General features: G+C 42.4%; 1 protein-coding gene across 1 annotated transcript in view; it reads left to right on the top strand.

The window, feature by feature from the left end:
* The window catches only part of MAPK12 (mitogen-activated protein kinase 12), a 181,449-nt gene extending 158,658 nt beyond the window's left edge, over positions 1 to 22,791 (top strand). The window contains exons 8-12 of the mRNA XM_082257092.1: positions 4,950 to 5,021; positions 12,855 to 12,934; positions 14,838 to 14,916; positions 21,665 to 21,838; positions 22,331 to 22,791. Coding sequence (XP_082113218.1) covers positions 4,950 to 5,021; positions 12,855 to 12,934; positions 14,838 to 14,916; positions 21,665 to 21,838; positions 22,331 to 22,398 — 473 coding nt within the window. The 3' untranslated portion in view covers positions 22,399 to 22,791. The remainder of the gene's footprint in view (positions 1 to 4,949; positions 5,022 to 12,854; positions 12,935 to 14,837; positions 14,917 to 21,664; positions 21,839 to 22,330) is intronic.
* Positions 22,792 to 27,273: the final 4,482 nt, after the last annotated feature.

Here is a 27,273-nt window from a genome sequence, read left to right as displayed (position 1 = left end):
CATAACGCTATTTTAGGTGATTTGGGGCACCACAAAAACAGGGAGGATTGAGTCAATCTCACAGAATACTTTTTTTAGAAATATAAACTGGGGAGTTTGCTAATGTATATAAAAATTTGGGAAGAAAACCATTTTAAATAGGTTCACTCGACCCAGCAAAGAAAGAGGAAGTTTCACCCATTGAGCACCCTTGTTGCGAAAGGAAGAAATACAAGGGGCTAAATTATTATCCTAAAACTGTGGGCAATCAGGAGGCAGGACAGTCTGTGGATCGATGTGGTATAGCAGCATATTGTCCGCATAGGGCGAGATGCTTTCCTCCAAGGTGGCGATTGGGATTCCCTGAATCACTGGAGAGGTCCTGAGAAGCTCTGCCAATGGCTCTATAGCCGGGGGAAAAGAGGACACCCCTGCCTAGTACCTAAACCTATGGGAAAAGGATCTGAAAAGTGTTAACCTTTAAATGCACTACAGGGTATATAAAACATGTAATTATTTTAGAAAATCTGTGTTTCTCTATCGTATATTGACGGACACAGCTCCATATTCTTCTTAACCATTGGGTTATGCTGCCCCCTACAAGAGTAGGACACTAGGCAGGAAAAAACTTTACCATCCCTGAGGGCATACATCCACTCACTCTGCTTTAGGATTCAGCTGGTTTCTCCCTAGTTTTGGAGTAGGACCGAGTTCCCTGCTGGGACTTCGGTCTTAGCATGTTTTTTATTTGAAAGGGAACCTTTTTGTTAAAATTTTATTTTTTTAACTAGTCATGTTCCCGAGAGAACTACAATCAACAGCCGGACTGGATATTCTAGATCCTTAAGGTCTCCCAGTCTGGATAGCAAGTGTGTGCAGGTCACAGCTCCGCACTAGGCCTCACCACGACAGAGCCCCAATTGACTGGGGCTTGCCCGCGAGTGAAACACCTCGCAGGGACGAACACGACCTGGTTCGACCTGAGTTGCAGCGTACCCCTTGGCCGTCAGCACCCCCTATTCCAAGATGGGAAGGGGGTCTGCCCAGAGTGGTGCCCATCCAGTCCATGGTGTGGTAAGTAGTGTCCCCCCCTCCCCCTTTGTGGTCCCTCGGAGTGGATTTTGGCCCCTCCTTGGGATGCTCAGACCTCCGGGTTCCTTTTCATTCCTCCCAGCCCCTCCAACAGTCACGGTGGTCTTTTTGGCCCAACCTACCCCCATGCCCCCCCCCCCGGGTTGAGGTAGGTGCTGGCTTTGCAACTTGCTCCAGAAGGGATGTGGTTGTTGCTGACCGGGCTGTCTGGATCGCACACAGGGCTTTGAGTAAGTTCCCGGCCCCCTTGGGGTTAGTGACTGGGGCAAGGATGTCCTTTGGGCTCCATGTGGTGGTTATAGGCTGAGGGGAGAGCGGATGTCTTTTCATCCGCGGGTCTGCGCCCCACGTGGCTGAATTGGGCCGAAAATTTAGTCCACGGCTTTGCGGCCTACTCGCGGCTGTCTGGGTACCTGACCAAGCTGTCTGAGGGACTTGCTAAGCTGTCCGAGTGCGTTACCAAGCTGACTGAGGCCTTATCGAGCTGAGCGGATGCCGACGGATCGCCTCACACGGCCAGGTTGGGCCAAAAATTGAGGTCGCTCCTTGCGGCCGACGGAGCTGGTTGTGTGAGTGACTGACCAGGCTGTACGAGCTCCTAACCAAGCAGTCCGAGCTGATGAATAAGCTAACAGAGCTGACGGTGGACTCGCGACCAGATTGGCCCCCAAATTTAGGCCGCGGTCTTTGCGGCCTACTCGCGGCCGGCTAGCCAAGCTGTCCAAGCTGTTGACCAGGCTGTTTGAGCTGCTGACCAGGGTGATAGAGCAGCGCATGGGCATCCGCCCCCCCCCCCCTCAGAAGGGTGGGACATATGGACTGCCTGGTGCTCCCCTTGAACCGGGGGGCGCCATGGGGGCATTGTTGTGTGGGGGTGCTCTGCCTGCATCTGTTAATGAACATCAGAGAAAAGGATTTTATGGTAAGTCAAAAATCCAGTTTTTTTGCAGCCTTCATAGAAGGTAAGGTTGAATAAAGATAGTTCAACCTCTGTAGGTGTATGAGTTTAAATGTCCTTTCCCATATTCCTGTATGTTGTGTTCACTAAGATGCACATCCAAGAGTCTCTTTTAAAAATATCAATACTCCCCACTGACACCACCAATTGTGGAAGAGAGTTCCACATCCTTATCGCCCTGACAGTAAAAAACCCTCTATGCAGGTTAAGGGTAAACTGCTTCTCCCCCAATCTTATTGTGACCCTGTGTCCTCGAATACTCCCTGAGCCTAAAAAGTTTTCCTCCTATGGTGGGATCACCATTGAGGTATTTGCATACCACTATCATATTTGCTCCCAAGCATCTCTTCTCCAGGGAGAATAGATTTAGTGCTTGTAGTAGTTCCTCGTAATTGAGGTCCTCTAGTCTGCTTATTCATTTTTTTTTCCCGTCTCATGTGTGTCAAGAGACACCAGAGCTCTACGGGGAATCGGGGCTTTCGGCAACTGAAGATTAGTGAAGAGTCTGCAGGAAATTGATGTTAGATTATCCAGGGATAAGCATGGTTTGGTCAGATTTGACAAGTGAAGCAACCACCATATTTAGGAGATGGTCAGGTTTAGCGATAGAAGAGCAGGTTTAGAATTAGGTTTTGACTGGACCTATCCTTTAAGATTTTCCTGTCAAGCTTTAGCTACTCCATAGTCATTGAGGCATTTTAAAGAAGCAGGGTTGGCCTGTAGTTTGCTTTGGGCACTCAAATGCTTAAATGATTAAGTATATTGTTGCTAATTTTAATGATGTCGTATGCACATGCCTTTAGAGCAGCCTGCATCAAAATGCTTTAAAAGTCTCCAGCCTGCATTCCCGCAAAATGCCTATACCTGCATAAACCTTACCTGTACACTCGCTCTTCCAGCCTGTTTTATATGGCGACTAGCCTCACTCTGAGAAACATTTGCCCCTCTCAAATGCTTGGAACGGAGGATCAAATAGGTAATTTTGTCTCTCCTCTCCCCTGGACAAAACGAGCTATTAAGCTCTGCAGAACAGACACCTCTCCCTGGACTTTTTTTTTCCTGCCTGGAGTAGTGCTTTAACATGACCTTAACCATTTTTGTTGAAGACAGTTCTGTTTTCAAGGACCCATTGAACAAGAGGTTTGATGTTTCCACCATGCAATCTACTGTTGTAACAATGGCCATTCGCCAGGCCCTTGCTGTCCATATTAAGCACATGGCCCAAGACCCTGACTCCATTTTAATGGGTCCCTCTGTTCACAACTGCCCGGAAATTTTACCTTTTGACTTTACACTACACTACTACATGGATGATTTTGCAATAGTTTTTGCCTTATATCCAGGATGAGACCTCAGGCTCAAAATGCTGTTTGGCAGAACTCTTGCAAGAAGCACTTCGAATAGATGTCCATCTAGGGAGAATGCCTATTTGATACCACTCTGGAAAATACATCAAGGAAATCATTAGTAAAAGTTGGCCTAATTCCCTTTTAGGCAGAGTTGCCTGCTGCAGCCCTGTCTGCAATCTACATGCAAAGAGTGGGCAGGCAGACTTCTAGATCTTCAGCATCTTGATCCAGGGAAATGAGCACTCCAACTTGTTTCTCGGTCTCTGGCTTTAACGTCATAACAGTTGAAGTCCATGTCCTGAGGGACAGAAGCCTGTCAGATGAGGTCATTCCTACCCTCTTGGAGGCTAGGGAGTCAACTTCTCAGAAATTCTACCGTTGTACCTGGAAGGCCTACATTTGCAAGGAGACAGGCTAGGAAATATCCTAGGAAGTCCTTTGTGGGATACGTCACGTCCTTTCCCCACTCTAGTCTGGACCAGCATTTGGCCTTGAGTACCATCAAGGGTTGAATCTTGGCCCTGGCCATTCTGTTTCAAAATGTTTTTTCTAATTTGTGACAGCTGGTACTGGGGAGAAGATCCATCGCCCGCTGTCACAACGGGGGATGGCGGTGCAGGGGCTGCTGCATCAGTTTTATGTTATACCCTGAATATGTTATTGTCTTAATGATCTTTTTAGCCATCAAGGATATTCCTTTATCCATGTCCTATTTTTTTGGTGACTGAAACAGTTCATGTTTAAGTGTGTATTCTTAAGGCTGATATTCCACATTTTCTTGTCGAGACACAATCTACTAAATCAGTGCCTCTTGGCCTTTAAGGAATCAAGCAACTCTTTCCGAAATTTGCAAGGCTTGCCACCTGATCATCTAATTCTGTTTAATTTGTGTGGGCCTGTTAGTGTTTTTTTTTTGCAGTGTTGCTCATCCCCCTTGGTTGGACTCGTGGACATCCAATTGGATCTTAGATTAACAGAGTCCCGTGTCTCTTATTGAATAAGGAAAACTGAATTTGTGTACTTACCATTAAACGATCAAATCTGTTTCTTGAATTCCTTTATGGGCCAACGGTTCCACTCATCTGGGAAATCTACTATGAAGTATTGTTTCCTTGCATGCTGTGAGTGGGAAAGGATTTACCTGGCTGGCCACTTTTTGTTTGCCAGTATCCAGATTAACCGAATCTTGTGTCTCTTAATGAACCTTAGGAACTTGTTGTAATAAGTACAAAACTCCTGTTTTTACAGCCTTTAGAGGAAATGTGGGTATTAGGAGCCTTGTGTAGAATTGGTAACTTTCTGTTAGAATTGATCCATAATTCTTTTGGCAATGGTTTCAGTGCTGAGGTTCTGGATTTGGACTACCAATAGAGGTGCCGTCTTCATAAAATGTATGATTGAATTATTTTCTGTTTAGTTTTATTCATACATTATGTACATTATTTAAATATGTTTTTATATTTTTACATTGTTTCCAAACCTCTTTATTTACAGTGAGAAATAAATTTGTTTTTATAATTATGTACTGCATTTTTCAACTAACCATTTTTATTTTTTTATTTTTTTTTTAGTGGACATATGGTCTGTTGGCTGTATCATGGCAGAAATGTATACTGGGCGACCACTCTTCAAGGGTAATGACCGTATCCTTGTTTATATTTTTTCAGTTTTTTGTTATCCCAGCAGAAACTTTTTGACCTACTGTCTGGGATTCCAACATGTTTTTTAGTTCCAGCATATTCAATGTAATCTGTAATCACATCTGAAAATGAAACCTTGAGTTGAATACATAGGACACAAGCTACCTGTTCAGTAATTCTGTTTTGTACTGTTTACAGGCATTGCTGTAGAGCAGCAGTTTACCTAATTTAAACTACTTTTGTTGGTAAAATGAGAATCCCAGTCTGTGGAATGATGCAAGGGAGCCATTTCTTAAACACACTTAATTCAGCCTCTTTTCTGTCTCCTGAAAAAAGTTTAGCACTTATTTTTTTTTTGCGGTCACTGAACATCATTTACACGTGCCTTCGGAGTGTGATTTTGGTTGGTTATACAAGAACTAGAAAGAGAAAGGAAGTTGCACAGCACAAACTTACAATCCTCTGTTTCAACAATCTTCACTGAACGGCCTTGCCTAGTGATGTGCAGCCTATTACAGCAACTGCGGCCAAAAAACAAACTGACAGTGTATTTAAACACTGTTCAGACACGCAATAGCTACAACATCATAATGTTACATTTGTATGTACACTGTTCCATTCACCTGCAGATCAGAAGGATGAGCTTTGATCTGCATATGACGCGCATTAAAGCGGAACACCGGGATAATCCGGTGTTGTCTAAATATAGCAGGCATGTGTATTTTGATGAAACTGAGAAGTTTTTAGCAAAGCATAAAATATATTTACTCTTTTGCAGTCAAATTTGAGAAAACTCCTCTCTTGTATGTGTTGCCGTTCAAACCGTATGCCTTTGTTAAGACAGACGGGTTCATTTACCAAAACCAAAGAGTGCAATCTCTGTATATAGTTTTTTTGTCAAAAGCTTAAGGCCCCTTTCACACGGGCATTCCGATCACATCCACCCTATGGAGCAGCGGATGTCAGCGGTGACATCTCCGCTGACACCTGCTGCTCTCCGATCCGGTCCATGAAATCTGGACGGATGGAAACCTTATCCTCCATCCGTCTGGAGGATCGGATAAGATCGGATGAAAACGGACAGGTGGTCTGTTTTCATCCAATCTCCCATAGAGGAAAGCGGGGCTCTGACAGCTCCGTCTCTGCAAAGTAAACGGAGACAGAGCTATCATTCGCCAGCTCAGTGGGGATCGGTGGATCGATCCCCGCTGAGCAAAACGGAGTCCGTTGGGTGCACCACTCGTGTGAAAAGACCCTAATCGAACAAGATGAAGTTAAAAGCTAATTCGCTGCCATGATTTTGCACTTTCCAGCTTTAGTAAATCAACCCCACAGTGTTCAAAACTAGCACAAGTAATGAAATTATATCTATCTGCACAGTACAGACATGTTTAATTATGACGATCACCGCTTCTTAGCTCCCTTTATAACAAAGAACTACTAAGTAGAATTTTTTGTGCTGGCAGTTCCAGAAAAGAGCATCTAAACAAGGTAAGCTGCAATTTTTAAATATTTATTTAATTATGCTCTGTAAATGGGGACATGTAGCAAATATCAAGTAGGTATTATCCCAATAGTGTTAGATTGTTAGCTCTAACGAGCCCTCTGAATTCTCTGTAAAGCGCTGCGCAGACTGTTGGCACTATATAAATCCTGTATAATAATAATAGTAATGTTGCTGCAAAAGTGGAAATACACTTTAAGAACACAGTATACAGTTAAAGTGATATTTAAGGTCTTTATTCTTTGAATAACAAATTTGTTATACGTACCTGCTCTATGCAATGGTTTTGCAAAGAGCAAGCCCAATCCTGTTCTCGGGTCCCCTGCCAGTGCTCCTGGCTCCTCCTCTTCTCCTGAGTGCCCCCATAGCAAGCCGCTTACTATGGGGGCACTTATGGGGATTTCTGAGTTCTGCTGTGTGTGTCCATAAGACACATGGAATGGGGCTCAACACCTCCCCCTGCTCTCTCCTCACTGGCTGTGAGCTGTCATTTACAGCAGCGGGAGCCAATGACTCCTGCGGCTTTCTCTCAGCTAATCAGGAGGCAGATACCCCCGGGAGAGCAGCAATTCTCATGCACATTGCTGGATCGGGCTCAGCTAAGTGTTAGGGAGGCTGCTAGGGGAGGTGCATAGTAAAGGTTTTTTACCTTCATACATAGAATGCGTGAAAGTAATTAACAACTTTCAGCCTTTAGAACCACTTTAAGTTATTGAATACAATACTTTTTTTCAAAGGAGTTTGTTATTCGAAAGCTTCATTTATAATTACCAGTCTGTAGTCTTATCTTTGTGTGCACAGTGGGTAAAGGGATTTTAAATTCTCTTCCTCAAATATATTGCACATACATATAATGTGTACAAATACACTTGAGTAAAGAATTTTGTATGAGATTTCATGGCTTTAGCACTAAAGCGAAACTGAGATATTACTGTGCCTTAAGTGCTGCTTTTAGGTTTTTCTGTGATGTATTCTGTTGCAAGTTCTAGAATTGGTGCATTGTTGGATATACACCACACATCCTTAGAAAAGCTAATCGTATAAGCGTACCATTAAAAGCCTAAAAGGTAACCAGCTGGAGATTTCATTGCAGTCTGTAATTGCTCTAACTTGCTGTATGTGTGTCTTTAAAACTAGGCAAGAACTTGTGCTTTAGAAAGATAATTAAAATCTCTTCCAGCTAAAAATAAATGTACTTTCTTTTTTTTCTTATACATGTTCTTCAGAGTCACTTAGGGAATCGGTGTTCTTGTAAGAGAAACTGTAATTAGTATTTATATGTATGTGCAAGATACTGAGTGCAACCCTTTTGTTGCCTGTGGTGGAATACCAAAATAAAGACTAATTTGGGGGCAGCTTACTTTGAGATTTTAAAGCTGAACTGGTAGATTTCGATTTTACACATCTTATTAATCAAAGGAAACAAGCGGAACTGCCACTGTATGAACATAAATGTAAAAAAAAAAACAAATTAAAACTTTTATTCATTCAGAATAAGGCCTTTAGAAGGAAATGTGGTAATGCTTAGTGACCAATTAAAAACATTTTTTCATTGTTCTAACCATTCTTAAATTCTAAAAGTCACAGACTGGCTACAATGGACCCTGAATGATCCGATGTATAAATATTTTAATAGTATTTTCATGGCCCATTCTCTCAGTCCTTAGATGTTGTGGCTGCATTAAGTTTCCTACTTTTCAGGCTTTGTTGCTTTATTTTCACTTGGTCATCCTGCCTTAACACACTTTCTTTCCCAGGAGGAAAATGCTCACTTACTATGCTGTGTCTTTGGAGGAGCAGCATTGTCACCCTTGTCTGCCTGCTCCTGATTTGGATCAAGAAATACCTCTGATATACACTGCTAAAAAAGTTGTTCCTTTAATTTTTTGATCAGAGTACAGCATCAAGTCAATAAACTCCTGGGATATCGATCTGGTCAGTTAAGTAGCAGAGGGGTTTGTTAATCAGTTTCAGCTGCTTTGGTGTTAATGAAATTAACAGGTGGGCAACAATGAGACAACCCCCAAAACAGGAATGGTTTTACAGGTGGAGGCCACTGAAATTTTGTTTTCCCTACTAATTTTTTCTGACTGTTTTTCCACTAGTGTTGCATTTGGCTGGCATCAGTGTCACTACTGATAGCATGAGGCGATACCTGGACCCTATAGAGGTTGCACAGGCAGTCCCAACTCCTCCTGCACGGCACATCAATACGTGCCATTGCCAGAAGGTTTGCCATGTCTCCCCGACAGTCTCAAGAGCATGGAGGAGATTCCAGGAGACAGGCAGTTATGCTGGACGGGACCGTAGAAGAAGGTCCCATCAACCAGACTAGTATAAGTTTCTTTGTGCATGGAGGAACAGGATGAGCTCTGCCAGAGCCCTATAAAATGACATTCGGCAGGTCACTGTTGTGAATGTCTCTGACCAATCCGAAACAGACTTCATGAGGGTGGCCTGAGTGCCCAACGTCCCCTAGTGGGCCCTGTGCTCATTGCCTGGCACCATGGAGCTCGATTGGCATTTGCCATTGAACACCAGAATTGGCGGGCCTGCTACTGGCACCCTGTGCTTTTTGATGAGAGCAGGTTCACCCTGAGCACATGTGACAGACGTCAAAGCAGTGGAGAACGTTATGCTGCCTGTAACATCGTTCAGCACGACCGGTTTGGTGGAGGGTCAGTGATGGTCATGGGAGGCATATCCATGGAGGGACACACAGACCTCTACAGGCTAGACAATGGTACCCTGACTACCATTAGGAATGGGGATGAAATCCTTGGACCTATTGTCAAACCCTACGCTGGTGCAGTGGGCCCTGGGTTCCTCCTAGTGCATAAAAATGCCCGGCCTTATGTGACGAGAGTATGCAGCCAGTTCCTGAGAATGAAGGAATTGATACCATTGAATGGCCCCCATGCTCGCTGGACCTAAATCCAACAGAATACCTCGGACATTTTTTCGGCCATCCACACCTCTAGGTTGCACCTCAGTCTGTTTAGGAGCTCAGTGATGCCTTGGTCCAGATCTGGGAGGAAATGCCCCAGGACACCATCCTTCGTCTCATTGAGAGCATGCCCCGACATTGTCAGGCATGCATAAAAGCTCGTGGGGGCCATACAAACTACTAGTACCATTTTGAGTTGCTGCAATTAAATTTCAGCAAAATGGACTCGCCTGCTGCATAATTTTTTTCACTTTGATTTTTGGGGTGTCTTTGAGTTCAGCCTCCTGTAGGTTGATAATTTTTATTTCCATCAAACGATGTGGCATCCTGTCGTTCCTAACACATTAGGAGCTGTGTCCGTCAATGAACATCAGAGAAATGGATTTTACGCCAAGTCAAAAATCCCATTTTTTTTTATTTTTTTATTGGTCTTATGTAATAATCAAATTTTCAGAGATACTGAATTTTGGGTTTTCACCAGCTGTAAGCCATAATCCTCAAAAAAAAAAAAGAAATGTTTGAAATATATCTCTCTGTATAATAATATAATATAATATCACTTTTTGAATTGAAATACTGAAATAAATAAGCTTTCTGATATTTAAATTTTTTGACCTGCCCCTGTATGTAGAGATTTCGCTTAGACATACATTTTAAGTGCCACTCTGGGATAAAATGATCCCCCTTTCTACCTTTCCTGCTCAACGTTCTCGAATTGTTGTCCAAAAGAAAAACTCTATCTAAAAGCCCATTTTACTTACCTGTAGCTGCGATCACGTGTCTCTCCATCTGGAGCCTGCTTTTTTTCCTGCATGGGTCCTTCTTTGGGTGTCCTCATCACTGCCTGCATGATGTGGACAGTTTCTATTGGATAGCCAGCAATGGGGTCCTCTTGGGATTAAAAAAAAGGAGTGACGGGGGGGGGGGTTGTCAATGAGGCCTCTGGTCTTGGGGGCCACCACAGCGCTGGTATAGCTGTTCCCCTAACCAGAAACTGCAGTGGCGTGTAAATTGGATTGGACAGGTGAGTATACCTAGCTTTACAAGGTAAGGGAACCAAAAGGCCTAGCAGGATTGGGTTAGAGGAGGCTAGGAGAGGATTGTGGTAGGAAGATAGATTTTTTTTTTTTTCCCAGGAGTTGGGTCCTAAAGTACCCATAGAAAGATGTCCCCGAGTTCAATGGGTGGTTTACCATTTGCCCATCCCTAAATTTACTGAAAACCACCCTTATTTTCTTTGCTGTTGGTTAACAGCTTCTTTTCATTTTATCTTGATTGGCCTACATTGTGCAGCAGATTTCCCAGCAACTTGAAAAATCTCTTTACTTGATAATTGCTCTTGACCAGTGCTCAAACTGTGTTCGAATCCGTGCATGTATAGCAACCTACAGAAGCTGTATTCTTGTATGATGATGATTGGAATCCATTTATTCAGTCCTTAATCCAGTTGTAGTAATTTGACAAAGCTGAGACTGTGTGTATTTTTTACTTCTAGGTAAAATACCTTTCTTTGAGTACATCACAGGACACAGGAAAGTTAACTCTTGAACAGTTGGGCCATGCTACAGCTCCAGGTGTTTGGACAGTGGCAAATAGCAAAGCTTCACACTGCCCAGCATAACCCCTACCACTCCCAGCATTGCCTTACCATACACATGGGCCAAATATTGGACAGCATCGGCTGGTTCAATAGAAACTGGCTGACATTCGTGTACCACTGCCGGTCCGATAGAAGTCTGCTTCTGTGAAAGGGGCATAACCAAAAAAGGTCTTCCGATTTTTCTCCAGTTTTTTTTTTTTTTTTTCGTTTAGCCCACTGGGTTGAACAAAAACTACTAGCCTGTACGGGGCTTTAGTTTTGTCAGCAAGCAATATCAGGGTGAAACTAGAGGGAGGGACCTGTGTCCAACGATGTACTTCAAGAAAGGTATTTTACTGTTTGTAATACCAATATTTTTACTTATCTGTAAAATACCATTATCGAAGTACATTACAGGACACAGGAGAGTTAACGCTTGGCTAGCTCTTTTTACACACACAAAAAATGTCCAAATGCAATCCCATAAGGATTCAAGTCGATGAGGAAGCTCCCCAACTGTGTGCAATGAATGCTGTTGTGGTGCATTTGGTGGCAAAAATGGGGTAAAACAGGCGGCGAGGAGACGACCTATCGCTTTCTCACCGCCTGTCAGTGGCCTCTGGAGTGTGATCCAAACACAGACGGGCTTCAAAGGCAAGGTGGACTTAGATACATGTCTAAATCTACATTATGGGTGTTATTTGGGTAAGACGTCAGTGTCCACAGCAGGGACTGCCCACTTTTTGCAGAAACTGTCTTCCATTGGGTATTGTTGCGCAAACCTCTTGCCTTGTCTGGTTGGGCTCTAATCCTTATAAAGATGCTCTTGAGGATGCAACAGAAAGGACTTGGTTGATTTTGTGCATGCTCCAAGACCCCGAACCCTGATAGCTTAGACCCCCAAAGGTTCTGGTATACAGGTTCTTACAGACCACCTTTGTAAGAAAACTTAGTGTGGACCAGTGAGGCCTGGTGCCCCCTTAATTGGACTTGTCTGCCTTAGAATCCCTTTATTTAGACCATCAGTTCTCCAAATTCTCCCCTTTCCACCCTGAGAAAGTATGAAAGGGGGAAAACAAAGGGCAGATAGACCTAAACTTCTTACAGTCGTCTCTCAAAATATCCTTGCAGATATCTGCTAGCTGTTTCAACACAGTGGAAAAATCACCTGGGAATTCCACCTTGGACATGAGGATTCCTGAGGACAGAGAATGAGAATGAGAATGTGAGAGCCTTATTGTAGCTCTTACTCAAGATTTTGTGTATTGCGCTCTTGTAAGCTTGGCAGGGATGGTGGATCTGGCACCAGGGGATCGAGGCAAAGTGGACTATTTTATTTCAGAAGTGCTGTCCCTTAAGGATATAAACCTCTGTAGGGACTGATACAGAAAACTGCCACAACTATTGAACATTGAGGCACAGCAGAGAAAGGCAGTTCAAAAAGAATAGAAAGAAAAAAATCAATGCATCAAAGCAGAAGGGACTCGCTCTGCAAAGGAAAACCGGTCAATCCCCAACGGACACTAGAAATAAAACTGAAACCATGCTGGGAGGGGGGTAATACAAGGCTTTATGCCAGGGTCCAATTACCTGGAGGTGGAGCATAACCCTACAGTCTAAGAACTAACTCTCCTGTGTCCTGTGATGTACGATTTTAAGAAAGCACTGATCTGGGAATAAATAACACAACAATTGATATATTTATTGTTCATTTTTATTTTATCTTGCAAGGCTCGAGGTGAAGTGTTTATTGATATTATTGGCTTGTAATAGTCAGCAGTATTCTGATCCTTAACCCAAAAATAGATCTCGATCAGCTTACGGAAATAATGAAAATTACTGGAACACCCACCCAGGACTTTGTCCAGAAGCTTCAGAGTCCTGATGTAAGTACTGCCTTTTATAATGAATATTTTCTCACCAGCACAAATAACCATAAATAACAGTATATATGTATTGTACAGTGCCTTGAAAAAGTATTCATACCCCTTGACATTTCCCACATTTTGTCACGTTACAACCAAAAATGTAAATCTATTTTATTGGGATTTTATGTGATAGACCAACACAAAGTTGCACATAATTATGAAGTGGAAGGAAAATGATAAATGGTTTTCAAATAAATATCTGAAAAGTGTGGCGTGCATTTGTATTCAGCCCCCTTTACTCTGATACTCCGAACTAATGGGCCATACACACTATAAGATTTTCTGAAGACTTTTTCCTTTAGATTTACCAAAACCATATAATATGAGGTCAAACCTAAACACTTTCAATTTGTATGCAATCTGGCAGGCCCTTGCACTACATAGAAAAGGTAAATCTGAAGGAAAAAGTCTTCAGAAAATCTTAGTGTGTATGGCCCTTTAAATCTAGTGGAACCAATTGCCTTCAGAAGTCATCTAATTAGTAAATAGAATCTACCTGTGTGTAATTTAATCTCAGTAGAGATACAGCTGTTCCATGAAGCCCTCAGAGGTTTGTTAGGGAACCTTAGTGAACAAACAGCATCATGAAGGCCAAGGAACACACCAGACAGGTAAGCGATAAAGTTGTGGAGAAGTTTTAAAGCTTGGGATATTTTTTTATAACCCAACTCTGCTTTTAAACATCCGAAAATGGAAAGAGTATGGCACAACTGCAAACCTACCAAGACATGGCCGTCCACCTAAACTGACAGGCCGGGCAAGGAGAGCATTATTTAGAGAAGCAGCCAATAGGCCCATGGTAACTCTGGAAGAGCTGCAGAAATCCACAGCTCAGGTGGGGGAATCATCCACAGGACAACTATTAATCGTGCACTCCACAAATCTGGCCTTAATGGTAGAGTGGTAAGAAGAAAGCAATTGTTGGAAGAAACTCATAAGAGGTCCCGTTTGCAGTTTGCGAGAAGTCGTGGGGGACACAGCAAACGTGGAAGAGGGTGCTCTGGTCAGATAAGATCAATATTGAACTTTTTAGGCTAAAAGCAAAACGCTATATGTGGCGGAAAACTAACCCTGCTCATCACACTGAACACACCATTCCCACCGTGAAATGTGGTGACAGCATCATGTTGTGGAATGCTTTTCTTCAGCAGGGACAGGGAAGCTGGTCAGAGTTGATGGGAAGATGGATGAAGCAAAATACAGGGCAATCTTAGAAGAAAACCTCTTAGAGTCTGCAAAATACTTGCGACTGGGGCGGAGATTCACCTTCCAGCAAGATAACTGCCCTAAACATACAGCCAGAGCTACAATGAAATGGCTTAGATCAAAACATATTCATGTGTTAGAGTGGCCCAGTCAAAGTCCAGACCTAAATCCAATTGAGAATTTGTGGCAAGACTTTGAAACTGCTTTTCACAGATGCTCTCCATCCAATTTGACACAGCTTGAGCTATTTTGCAAAGAATGGGCAAAATTTTCACTCTCTGGATGTGCAAAGCTGGTAGAGACATACTCAAAAATACTTGCAGCTGTAATTGCAGAGAAAGGTTGTTCTACAAAGTCAAATGCACGCAACACTTTTCAGATATTTATTTGTAAAAATTTTGGAAAACCATTTATCATTTTACTTTCACAATTATGTGCCACTTTGTGTTGGTGTATCACATAACATTAAATACATTTACGTTTTTGATTGTAACATGACTGTATATGTTAATATATATTCTGATTTTGCGCATTTTTCTAATCGATTCATTGTGTTTATTCTTGTTCATAAAGATTAAATTTGAATGTTATATTTACATACAAGAAATTGACTATTAAGCACAGCTTAAATAGTTAAATGCTTGTTCTGTTCCAGGCTAAAAATTATATCAAGAGTCTCCCAAAGGTGCAGAAGAAAGACTTTGGGTTATTGTTGAGATACGCAAACCCTCTTGGTAACACTTTTTATTGTGCATTTGTTTTTTGTTTATAAGGACATTTTAAAGTATCATTGGCTGAAAGCTAAAAATGGCATTTAAAATATGTTTAATAAAAGTTTTTCCAGCTATAAGTGGACCCCTACTTCAGACCCTTTTGTGCAACAAGATGGTAGCGTTGCCCTGTTCACCTACATTTTACTGTCTGATTTACCTGAAATACTTCCCCCTGTAAAATCTGATATTTGGGTGTCAAATTTGATACAATGGGATTTATAAGTCGCTTTATAATAATGGATTTGTTTAGTCTGCCATAATAATTGTTACAAATCTAAAATGAAAAATAGGGTGATCCTGTTGTGTTTATTTTAGAGGGGTCTGAAATAGTAGTCTAATTTAAAGTGTTTAAAGATGGCTGCTATGCATGATAAGATGTGGTACTGAGCTCTGGACTTCCTGAACTTAAGCCTAGAAATACTTTAAGTAGGACTCTGGTCAAAACACATTCTTATAGTTTTGAATTATGTGGTGAAGCATTAGATCTTGTTGACTCTTTTTTTTTTTTTTTTTTTTGCGGTCTGTGTCTTCTGGCGACTGTTGTCACCTGAACAGAAAGTGAGGGGAAATCTAAAATTCTGCAGATTTCACCCAAAGAGTAGATGGGAAATCTCCCAATGTGCACATCTGTTCCTGTGAACAGATAAATAAGTAGATACTCATAATTACATGTTTTTTGTAAATCTAAATGAGATTAGACAAAGATTGTATATTCAGGTTTGAATGTGAGCTTATGACCATATGCCTTTAAATCTGACTATGCAATCTTTGTAGAATGTCATTTAGATTTACCAAATGGAATAATACGAGAACCTACTTAAATAATAAGTAGCCAGTCCTCACTCTGCAGATAACCCCATAATAATGTCAGGATCCACCCAGCTGGAGGGGCAGAGCAGAGAGCTGGTGACTGACAGTCGCCACTCTCTGTTCAATGAAGACCGTGAACTGAGAAATCAGCAGTCATGTAGGCTGGCGGGGGGGGTCAATTTTTTCTTTTTTTTTTGCGATTTCACACTTAATTTGCTGTTCAGCTTGTATTCTGTAAGGCAAGACCTTGCACTACAGAGTTATTAGTAGATCTAAAGAAGATTGTACAGTAGGATAATAATGTGTTTGAATTTAAAGCCCAACTCTAAACACCCAGTAGGTGTTCAACTGCTTCCCAACCAAGGTATGCATATGTGGGTCCTCAGAAAGTGGGGATGATTTCTGGATAATGGCTGCAGCCATCATCCAGATATTCTTTAGCTCCAGCAATGGATTTTTTGGAAACGTGTTGGGTGCAGCTAACAGCTGCTTGATCACCTTTACAAGAGTGGAAGGATCCCCCCCCCCACCTCCTGCCACTTCAAGCCGCCGTTTCAAGGCTCTCCCGTCTCACCAGGGAGCCCAGGGTCACTACCGAAGGTCGTGCTGACTGACCATAGAGACGAAGGAGGAACTTGCTTTCCCTGGTGGTCTCTTTGTTGTATGAAACTGAAAGTGACAAGGATTTCATCACTTATGGTTACAGTCTTTTGTTACCCAACCGTTACAGGCTAGTAAAACAGCCCATCAAACCTATCTTGGTTTCATTCCGCTGCCTTCCAAAGCAGCCAGACTTCTGGGGTTTAATAGACCCCAGACATCTCCAAAAATGCTATCACAATGGATGTTATTCATCCCATGTGTTAGCAATAAAGTTGCTTAAAAAAATGTATAATAAAATAGAAAACATTTTTTTTTTTTTAAAACGCAATTGCACACGTAGGTCTCGCACCTGCATGCATATGTAAATGGTGATCGCATCGCGCATGTGAGGTATTACTGCAGTTCTAGCACCAGACCTCTTGCGTAACTCTAAACCTGTAGCCTGTAAAGCCTTTCAAAGTGTCACCTATGGATAGTTTAATGTACCGTAGTTTATCGCCATTCAATGGGCAAGCGCATTTTTAATGCGCGACATGTTAGTGGTGTCTATTTATCATCTTTTATATTTAACCAAAAAATTCAGTTTCATATATATATATATATATATATATATATATATATATATATATATATATAATGTTTGCAAGTTATAAGCTGATTTTTACATGTATAGAGACATGTCAGAATTGGCCTGGGTAGCTACTGGTTAAAATAATAAAATTTAAAAAAGAGTTAAGTCTGCAGTATACGGTATTTTCCTTTAATTCAGAGCTATGCTCCGCAGTACAATTATTTAGCCACAAGATGTCCTCAGTGTTCTGAGCTGAAGACCAGGGACATCTTATGGTGAAAAAGAAGTACTGCGGGAGACAGCTTCAGACTGAATGTGAATATTGCCTGAGTTGCAACAAAACCTGCCAGAGGTTCTTACCTCTGCCCACTAAAAGCCTAGAGGGAAAAACGTGGACTGGATCTTCACTTTAATCTTTAAAAAAGGCCATTGCACTTTTTCAATGCTAGGCCAAACTTCTTTTTTTTTTTTTTTTTTTTTTTTATGTATAGTTTTGAATAGAGTAGATAAGGGTTAGTACGTTGTCAGTTTTTTTTTTGCTCTCTTTAACTCCATAGGAAAGATTTCCCTTCACCTTTTTATTCCTGGGACACCAGGACAAGGAATGATGAAGAAGACGGTCAGGGAGCAGTAAGGTACAGACAGCAGTAAAAACCTCAGAGGTTCTGAGCCTTCCACAGGAGGTTACAGAGGAGATGCTTTTATTTCTTTCTTTGTTCCCATTTTAGTTCCTGCCCCTCTGACTTTTTGTCAGGAGGACAGAAAGTACAGTAAAATATCTCTATTGGGGACACTTACAGAAATTAAACCCTAATAGAGGTATTCACCATTCTCAAAGAAAATGTTTTTTGATGGAGTTGAGTATTAATATATTTTATAATTTAATGACCGTCTAAGGAGGTGTTTTCTTTAAAATGATTGTGATATAATGTGGCATAATTGTGTGTGAGAATCTCTAGAATAATGCTTCCAGTTATTAGAGTGCTAAATTCACAACAGAAACATTCCAATACTCCTCAGTGCCCTACATAAGTGTGAATATGACCATCTATGGATGTTCAGGATCCCTCTTTTTCCATATGTTAAGAAAGCCGCAAAATGTGTATACTGTGAATAAGGCTTTAGCCTAAAATATCCGAAGACCTGTTTTTTGCAGTTACATTTTCTTTATCACACTTGAGGTTCATATATTTATATATAAAAGAGATATGTGGTTAATATACACTTTTACTTATGTCTGTTTCAGGTTATGTAGTTGCTGCTATGACTAAAGCTTGGTACAGTACACTGTTCGTTTTTTCTTTTTTCCAAGCGTGCTGAACAAAAAACTGAGGGGCTCGAGAGGAGCCTCTGTACAATGTTTCCAACTTACCAGATTGAAATTTACTGACACGATACGCAAAATTTACTGGCACAGCCAAGTTTATACTGGCATTTCCAAAAGTTACAAAATTAGTTTTATATGCAAATCTCAGTATTTAGGCTACAAACAACTACAATATGCAAATGGATAGAAATTTAAATAAGAAGGCACACACACCTGAAATTGACTCAGTGTTTAACAGCACAGATGCTGACATGTCCCCTCCTGGGTCACAGTGACAGTCTCTCTCCTTACCAGGTGGTCCCTCCAGTCCAAGCAGCACTGACAGTCCAGCCCCCGACTTGCCTTGCTCCCGTCCTGCAAACCCGCACACAAGGCTCCAGTCCCTCTGCTCTACTCTCTTGCACCATGTCATCATACAACACACTCAGGCACCGCCTCCGCCTGGCTTCTGTCAGAACGGCTGCCAAACACATGGGCCGAATGTCGGCCGCTTTCTTTTGAACTGGCCGATGCTGCCAAAATTCATCCCGTGTGTACAGGGTTTATAGAATTCAAAGCAGTATTGCTGAGAAATTTTCAAATGTACTGCTCTTATTTAAAAGAGCTGATGAAAATAACAAGCTTCCACCAAATATTGTTATAACAAGGCAGAAGCTTTTTCATTTGTTTGATGGACGTCATTGCAACCTAAATTTATTAGTAATGTAAATAAAAACTATGCCCCAGTATAGCTATAATATGCTATTTTATATTTCTGGGCAGGGAAGAATTAGAGCAGGGATCTCCAAACTCCGGCCCTCCAGCTGTTGTTGAATTACATGTCCCATGAGGCATTATAAAACATGACATTCACAGACATGACTAGGCATGATGGGAATTATAGTTCCTAAACCACTGGAGTGCCATAGTTTGGCCTCTTATTCAGGGGGAATTAGAGAGACAGTAAAATAAGAGGTTAGTTTTTTGTGTAATTATAGCAGTGTTATGAAAACTGCTATAAGCTGTTCTGTATACCAGTTGTGATATTATTTTAGGAACATCTGTCAAGAGAGAAGTACGTAAGCTGTCATTGCTAATCTATCCTCCTGAAAATGCTATTTTTCTGGCTGTCATACTGACTTTTTGATTTTAAAGAAAATTAATCTCAGACCGCATCACTCATTGACTGCATGATGAAAAAATTGCATGAGCTAAATTTACATTTCAAAACCACATGACAAAAGATAAGTAGGTCCACAGATGGACAGCTGAAGCTACATGCAAATCTTGAATTTTCCTGTTGAGTTGACATTAAAGGTTCCTTTTTTTAAGTAAAATAATAAACATGTAATACTTGTTCTGTGCAAAAAGCAGCCCTGATTCTCTTCTAGCGTCCCCTGTTGTCACTCCTGGCTCCTCCTCTTTGGCGAGTGCCCCCATAGAAGGCTGCTTCCAATGGGGGCACTCGTGCAGGTTTGCTTCTGAGCCGCCCAGTTTGTGTCCATTGACACAGGCCGGGCAGCTCAGCCCTGCCCCCTGCTCCTTGTCACAGCATTTGATTGACAGCAGTGGAAGCCAATGGCTCCTGCTCTCATCAATCTGCCCAGAGGGGAGGAATAGTTGGGTGAGCCTCCGCTCTCATGCACACAGATGTATCGTGAATGGGCTCAGGTAAGTATAAGGGGGGAGGGGCAGTGGGGGATTCTGCTACACAGGTTTTCTTTACCTTAATGCATAGAGTGCATTAGGTTAAAAAAAAACTTTAGGCTTTAAAACTACTTTATAGGATAAGTTCACCTTTTGTAACATGTTACACCCATATTCAGGATGTAACATGTTACAAATTCACCGGCCCGCGCACTCCCCAGCCCCACAATATCACAGGAGATGGGGGATCTTCTCCCCCTGCTCTCTGTGAGAATCTTCAAAGAACATGGCCGTGCGGGGCTCCGCCTGCCCGCCGCATCACTCATTCAGAATTCTGTGAATTGAAAATTACAAGGTCCGGCAGCCTATGTGGCTGTTGGTTTGAAGTTCTCAACGAACTATCACGACTTTGTTGATCACTGGGGGAGTTCATTGATGTTTCCTGTTAATGTGTAACTGCTTGGCCATACGATGTACGACCAAACAGCTTACACACAGAGCCTGCAATGCTTTCAAGGCTCCCAAATAAAAAAAATGCACATTTTTTTTTTTTTTTTTACCTGCAAAAATATGTGCATTTATTATGTTTTTTAAAAAGGGTGAACTTATCCTCTAAAGATGAATTACACTAGGCCCACTGGTAGGGTTGGGTACGGCATGGATGGAGTTGGTTGTGTCCATTTAGTGAAGAGTTTGCACATGAACAGACTGTCCTTTTTCTATTTTGTACATAGGCTGTTGTATAGGCCTTCAATACCAAAGCAGTAATGGCTATAATGAAGGGGGGCTAGCCTACAGTATGTGGGATCCAAATTAGTTTTTGTATTATGGTCTTGAACATCTTTGCACTGTATATTCTATTACTAATGTCCATATAGGATGCTGGGAGTGGGAACTGCTGTCTCACAGAAGGGAGCGGAGGTTGGGTAGTCTTACATTACCAGTGATTCTGCTCCCTTTTCTTTAATGGGTACTGTTTTTGTACTTGTTTTTGCTTTTTGTATTGTACAGGTTTATGAACAAATTAACCAATAAATTCAATAAATAGAATTTGCAAAAAAAAAAAAAAGATAATGGCTCCACTCCTCCAGCCCCTATAGTGACTATTTGAAAGTGGGTGCATCTCACGCCAATAGGGAGGTGGGAGGGGCAGAATCAAATTTTGCAGAAAGTTAAGATTTGCATATAACTTCAGCAACCTATTTCTCTACTGATCATTTTGAAGCTGTGTTTTCACCTGAAGGTAACCTTTGGGTGTGCATGCTCGGTTTGAACTGCCCTGGTTTCTGACAGGTTAACTGTACAGTATTACTTTCATTAAACTCAAATGTATATGCAGATCTGGTGTTCTGAATTCACTCTGACTTTTCTGATTTGCATACTTGTGGGTCAATGATTTCGAAAATTTAGAATCCTGAGACAGCTGAAGGTCAGCAATGACGGGCTTTATTTCTCTCATGGCAAGGTTTTATTTTAAAACCAAATTAGTAAGATGTGTTCAGAGCAATGGAAGCTTTTTGTGACTTAAGTTGATATATTTGCAGGTAATATTTTAATTGGATTTTAACTTTTTAGATTTTTAACGTATTTTGTAATGCTTGCTTGCTTTAACCCCATTGTAAAGCAGAATAATCATCAGTAAGCTTCTAGCATGTATTTTCAATGCTTCTTAAATTTTGCTTCCATATATCTAAGCTTCATTTGTTGATTCTGACCAAGGTTTATTTTTGGCTTATTTAGTGTTTATCTCTGCTTCTTGTTTCTGTCTTTAGCTGTCAACCTGCTGGAAAAGATGTTGGTGTTAGATGCAGATAAGCGAATAACAGCAACTGATGCTTTATGTCATCCATACTTTGAGCAGTTCCATGATTCTGACGATGAGGCAGAAGCAGATCCATATGATGATTCACATGATAATCTAGACCTTCCCCTTGAAGAATGGAGAAGTGAGTGTAGAAGGAAATATCCAAGCTGTTCTTTTTATTCTGTCTTGTCACATTTGCACCTAAAGCAGATTTAACCATACAATTTCTCCCCTCTCTACTTTTTCCGAACTTAAACAAAATGCAAAGTGCACTGCAATCGTTACATTTTACAAAGTATGGACTTTCTTCAGGTACTGGCGATCCAGTGTGTCCTGTACTTTGAAAAGCTAGTCACTGCCTAAGTTTCCACACAGGACTTACCCCCTGTTGCGGTTTGGTGTGGGAACTGAAAAACAGAGTGAAGCCCATAATCGTTTATATTAGGAAGCAGCAAGAAACAATAGTAGGCAATGCTTATTTGTCTCTTTAAAGTCATTTTAAAATGTTAACATATAAGTACTTTGCATGTAAATCTATTTATACACGTTGCACAGTAGCACTGAGAATTGGGGAGGGCCAGTACAAGGAACTGTCTATCTGATCACGTGTTGTTTTTTTTTGGTCCCCCTCTAGGTATCACCTACACGGAGGTAACAAGTTTCCACCCGCCAGTGGCCGAGTCAAAGGAAACTTCTGTATAGCCGATTGCTGCGCCACACAATATAGGATATAAATTATGGGAACTGAACTTTGAAACTGGATAACTGGATGTATAATGAATCATTTATGAATCATTTGTGTCATTGTTTTTCATTCCATTGGGATATAGTGCCTTTTTGTATTTCCTTTATGTTGGGATTTTTTTTGTCTTGCCTCTTTTCCTGCAGAGTGTACTGTATAAAAGACTATTGTGACCCTCCTATTAGCCCTGAGCCAGCTCTGCCAGCCTACTGTGTTAATAAGCAGTGTGTCCCATGTGTGCAGCAGCAAGATTTTGCTGGTATACTGTACTTCTGTATATGTAGATTCAGGTAAGCTTTGGAGCATTCCAATACACTCTGCAGTATTATGAAGAATAAACCTTTTAATCAATATCTGTATTGTGTACTGTGTTTACCAGTAGGAGCTACGTTTCTTGCCCACATGGTTAAAAATACACACAGAAACAAGGCACATGTATCATGGGGAGATAATCCTGGGTAGTCTGTCATTTTTAAGTGGATAATCAGAATCTGTTTAGTTTCTCTCTTCCCACTTGACACACCCCATGGAGCGTCCTTCTTTTATTAAGCTCCACACTTAACACATGGCAGCAGGTGCAGAGGAGTAATCCTAGGTCAGTACAGTAATCAAAGTCACTAGAGAACAAGAAGTGAACATTTACACATTAAAAAAAACAAATTACTGCTCTTTTCCTCCCTCTCTGAGAATGTTTCACCAGACAATAACAGAAAGCAGCGTTTCAATGGCTGTTTATGGGGGGAAAAGTGAAAAGTAGAAGTTGAAACCGATGTCATAAAGTACTTGCTATCCTGCTACAAAAATTGTGTTTGATTCAGAAAAGTGTGAACAGAATATGTGTAAATGTACTTTCTATTTGCTGTATTTGACAGAAAATGCTGGAGGGCTGTACATTGTATTGTCCTGGTGCATTTGTAATGAACACACGTTTTTGGCGTAATAACATGTATGGAGGTAAGGCACCAAAATGGCAAAAAAAAAGGAATGCGTTACCTTGAATTGTGGCAAACTGAAGTGCATGTATATTCCCTTTGTGCATATGTGTCAAACACAAGGCCCACAGGCCATATCCTGTGGCCCTTGCATCTCTCCTGCAGCTGCAGCACCGCCCTCATCTCTGCCCCCACGTTGTCTAAGCAGTCGGTAGCAGAAAGGAGGTCAGAACTTCTCCAGATCCTGCGCTTCTTTGTGCAACCCCAGAGAGGTTTGTCTCTGCTCCCCTGGCCCAGCAGTCGGCAGTAGAGAGGAAGACAGAACTTCTACAGATCCTGCACCTCTCTGTGCAGTCACAGTACCCCCCTGTCTCCATCTCCCCTGGTGTCAGCATTAGGCACAGAGTGATAGATTTCAAGCATTTCTTTCTTTGCTGATTATGGCTTGCAGCTAGTGACAACTCAAAATTCAGTATCTCAGAAAATTAGAATATTGTGAAAAAGTTCAATATTGTAGACTCATGTGTCACACTCAAATCAGCTAATTAACTCCAAAACACCTGTAAAGGTTTCCTGAGACTTTAAACAGTCTCTCAGTCTAGTTCAGCAGGTATCACAATCATGGGGAAGACTGCTGGCTTGACAGTTGTCCATATGGTCATGGCTAAAGAAGCTGGCTATTTAGAGTGCTGTATCCAAGCATATTAAATGGAAAGTTGATTTGAAGGAATAAGTAGGGTAGAAAAAGGTGCACAAGCAAAGGGGATAACCGCAGTCTTGAAAGAATTGTGAAGCAAACATTATTCAAGAATTTGGGGGAGATTCACAAGGAGTGTACTATGGCTGGTGTGAGTGCTTCAAGAGCCACCACACACAGCTGTATCCAGGACATGGGCTACAACTGTCACATTCCTTGTGCCAAGCCACACCTGAACCAGAGACAACATCAGAAGCATCTTACCTGGGCTAAGGAGAAAAAGGACTGGACTGTTGCGCGTTGGTCCAAAGTCCTCTTTTCGGATGTAAGTATATTCTGCAGTTCATCATCGACGTTCATCGATGGACACAGCACTCCATAGATCAGAACTACTGAGTTTAATAGCCTCCTCCAGCAGTAGGACTAGGCAGAACAAAAAACACCTGGCTATGTCCATGAGCCATCCTCAGCTTGGTATATAACTCCCCTCTCTGCTCTAGGTAATCCGTTTTATTTTGTCTAGTCAGGAGTAAGGACCTAGGCTCCCGGCTGGGATCTCTGGTCGTAGCAATTTTTTTTCCTGCTTAGATTTTTTGTTTTTTTCCCTTAGGAGATCTACAATCAACTGCCAGGCTGGGTGACGGGCTGGATAATCTAGATCCAGTAGTCAGCCCAGCCAGGGAGCACGTGCAGACCGCAGAAATGCGCTAGGTCAGCAGCGACATAGCCTCACTGACAGAGGCTGGCCTGCGAGTAAAATGTCTTGCAGTGTTTCATACGACCGGGCGTGGGTCTGAGTCCCAGCAGTCCCTTGGCTGAAAGCTCCCCTACTTGGGTGGCGAGGATTCTGTCTGGAGCTTTACCTGCACCATGGAATGGTAAGTACAGTCCCCCCTCTCCCCTTTTGGCTGTGTTTTGGGTTGGACGCGGGTAACCTCCTGGGACAGTTGGCCCTCCTCCCATCCTAAAATCTCTGTGAGCTGGGCTTCCCCCACTCCTTTTCCCACCTGTCTGGACCTGGAGTCTGGTGGGGGTTCCAGGGCAGAGGATGCAGCAGACACCCCTGGGGTTTTCCCTACCATCCCCACTCTGTAAGGGTCCTGGGATAGTGTGTTCTGCCCTAGTAGTCTGGAGGGGTCCCAGTGTAGGAGACCTCTAGGTGCATGCCTTAAACTGGTTGCAGTAGGGGTGTAGTGCAGGGGGGTCCCAGTGCAGAGCGGAGTCTCCCCTAATTTTGTCCTATCTGTGGAGTTCAGTACCTTCAGGAGTGATCCCCTTGCAGAGGGTGCAGCCTTGCAGAAGGCGCAGGGAAGATCATGGCAGCATGCTTCAGCATCTGTAGCTGCCGGCGGCCATGTTGGAGAAGTCCAATGATGTTATGGTGCCCATTTTCCCTTGGTCTAGCTGGTCTGTGGCTGGCGGCCATGTTTATGTAGCCCGATGTCACGGGGGCCATTTTCCCTTAGTCCGGGAGACGCTGGAGACTTCTGAAGCCTTGTGGGGATGCCGAAGCTCCTCCTCCTGTGCCGGGACATATGAAAAGAGATGGCGTCCATGGCGTTGCAGGATCCAAATTATCGGCGCTCCTCCGGTTGGTAGGGTGAGTCCTTGGGGGTCCCTGGTATCTCTCTGATGATAGGTACCCTAAGCCTTGGGGTGGATCCTTTAGGGGTTCCAAATATCATTTTCGTACTGCAAGGTCTTCCTTTCCTTATGGAGCCTCAGGGTCACATCGCTCCCACTGACCCCCTCATGGAGGTAGCAGATCCCTCAGAACCCGTTTCCAATGGTTGCACTGACGGCGGTCCTGCAGTCCTTAGTGTCCCGGGTAGAAGTTGCGTGTGGGCAAAGGGCCAGGAGGAAGCGTCCCCCACCTTCCCCTGCTCAGTCTGATTCTGAGCTGGATGCCACAGTGGACATGGCCCGTCCAGAGGGGCTTAAAGAGGAAGTAAACCCTCCTCTGACACTTTTACCTATAGGTAAGCCTATGATAAGGCTTACCTATAGGTACTGTAAATATCTCCAAAACATGTACCGTTTAGGAGATATTTACCTTACTTGCAGCCAGTGACGTCATTGGCGCATGCGCTCTGAAGGAACGGCCTCTGGTGTAGTTTGTTCAGAGCCCCGTGCCGTGACTGTCGGCTCCCGCGCGCGTGCGCGGGAGTGACGTCACCGCGGCTCCGGCCAATCAGATGGCTGGATGCCGCGATCCCGGAAGACGGGCGACTGGACATGTCGCCCATCATACAGGTGAGCGGGCGGCACGGCGGGGGCTCGTTCTAAGGTAAGTATCTCATAATGCGCTAGTATGCGACGCATACTAGCTCATTATTTAAATGGGTATACTACTCGCGCCTAGGTCACGTTGTGTAATGAGGGAAGCGGCAGGTAATCAGGTCTGCTATATTATATATAGTTGACTGAACATGAAGAAGATAGAAAAATACTGCGCTAACCTTTTAAGTAGATTGTGAGGACTAGTTAAAGTGCTATGGTGATTATGATCTATTCAAATATATATAGTGATTTAAGTATTGCAATGTCTCATTTACATCATATCATCAAAAAGTGCATAAATAGTGCCAATTCAAAATAATCCAGACATTTAAAATACAATGATATTAAATTAATTCTATGAAAGTCCATGATACTGCTGATTGGAAAGTGCAATAAACAATATTATGCAATAATACAATGTGTTAGTGAATTGCTTCAATAACAGTCCGTGATGCTGCTAAAAGAAGAAAAAAGAAAAGTGCAATAGTGCTGTAAAGTCTTTTAAGTGTTAATACTGGTGTAGTGACTTCAGCGACCCTCCGCTTCACCGCAAAGTGCTAGTTGGTAAGGTAGCTCACTTACCAGATGGCGTGGATTCCTGTGGCGTACGCCAGCAAGAATCAAACTGCGCTTGTTTACTGCTCCAACTTTGCTGATGGGTGGGATCCTTGAAATGCTGGTGTGGACTCAGAACGAAAGAAAAAAGAAGCTCCTCATCGTGTAGAAGGTTAACAACCTTTATTTACACACTTCACACGAACATCAATGTAGATAAAAACTTCCATATAAAACATCCATAAAAAACACTGTTCACTTCAAAACACCAAACATTAGGTGTCACAGCAAAACGTGCGCCCAAATGTAGTGGATAAAAACATTGCTAAAGCAATGATGGCTGAGTCCTCGCTCCAGCCACTTCTGAGCTC

The sequence above is a fragment of the Pelophylax lessonae genome (genome assembly GCF_965119305.1).
Source record: "Pelophylax lessonae genome assembly, chromosome: 4".
Lineage (NCBI taxonomy): Eukaryota > Metazoa > Chordata > Amphibia > Anura > Ranidae > Pelophylax > Pelophylax lessonae.
Note: the sequence above shows the minus strand (reverse complement) of the source record. Positions and strands in the feature narration are given on the sequence as shown.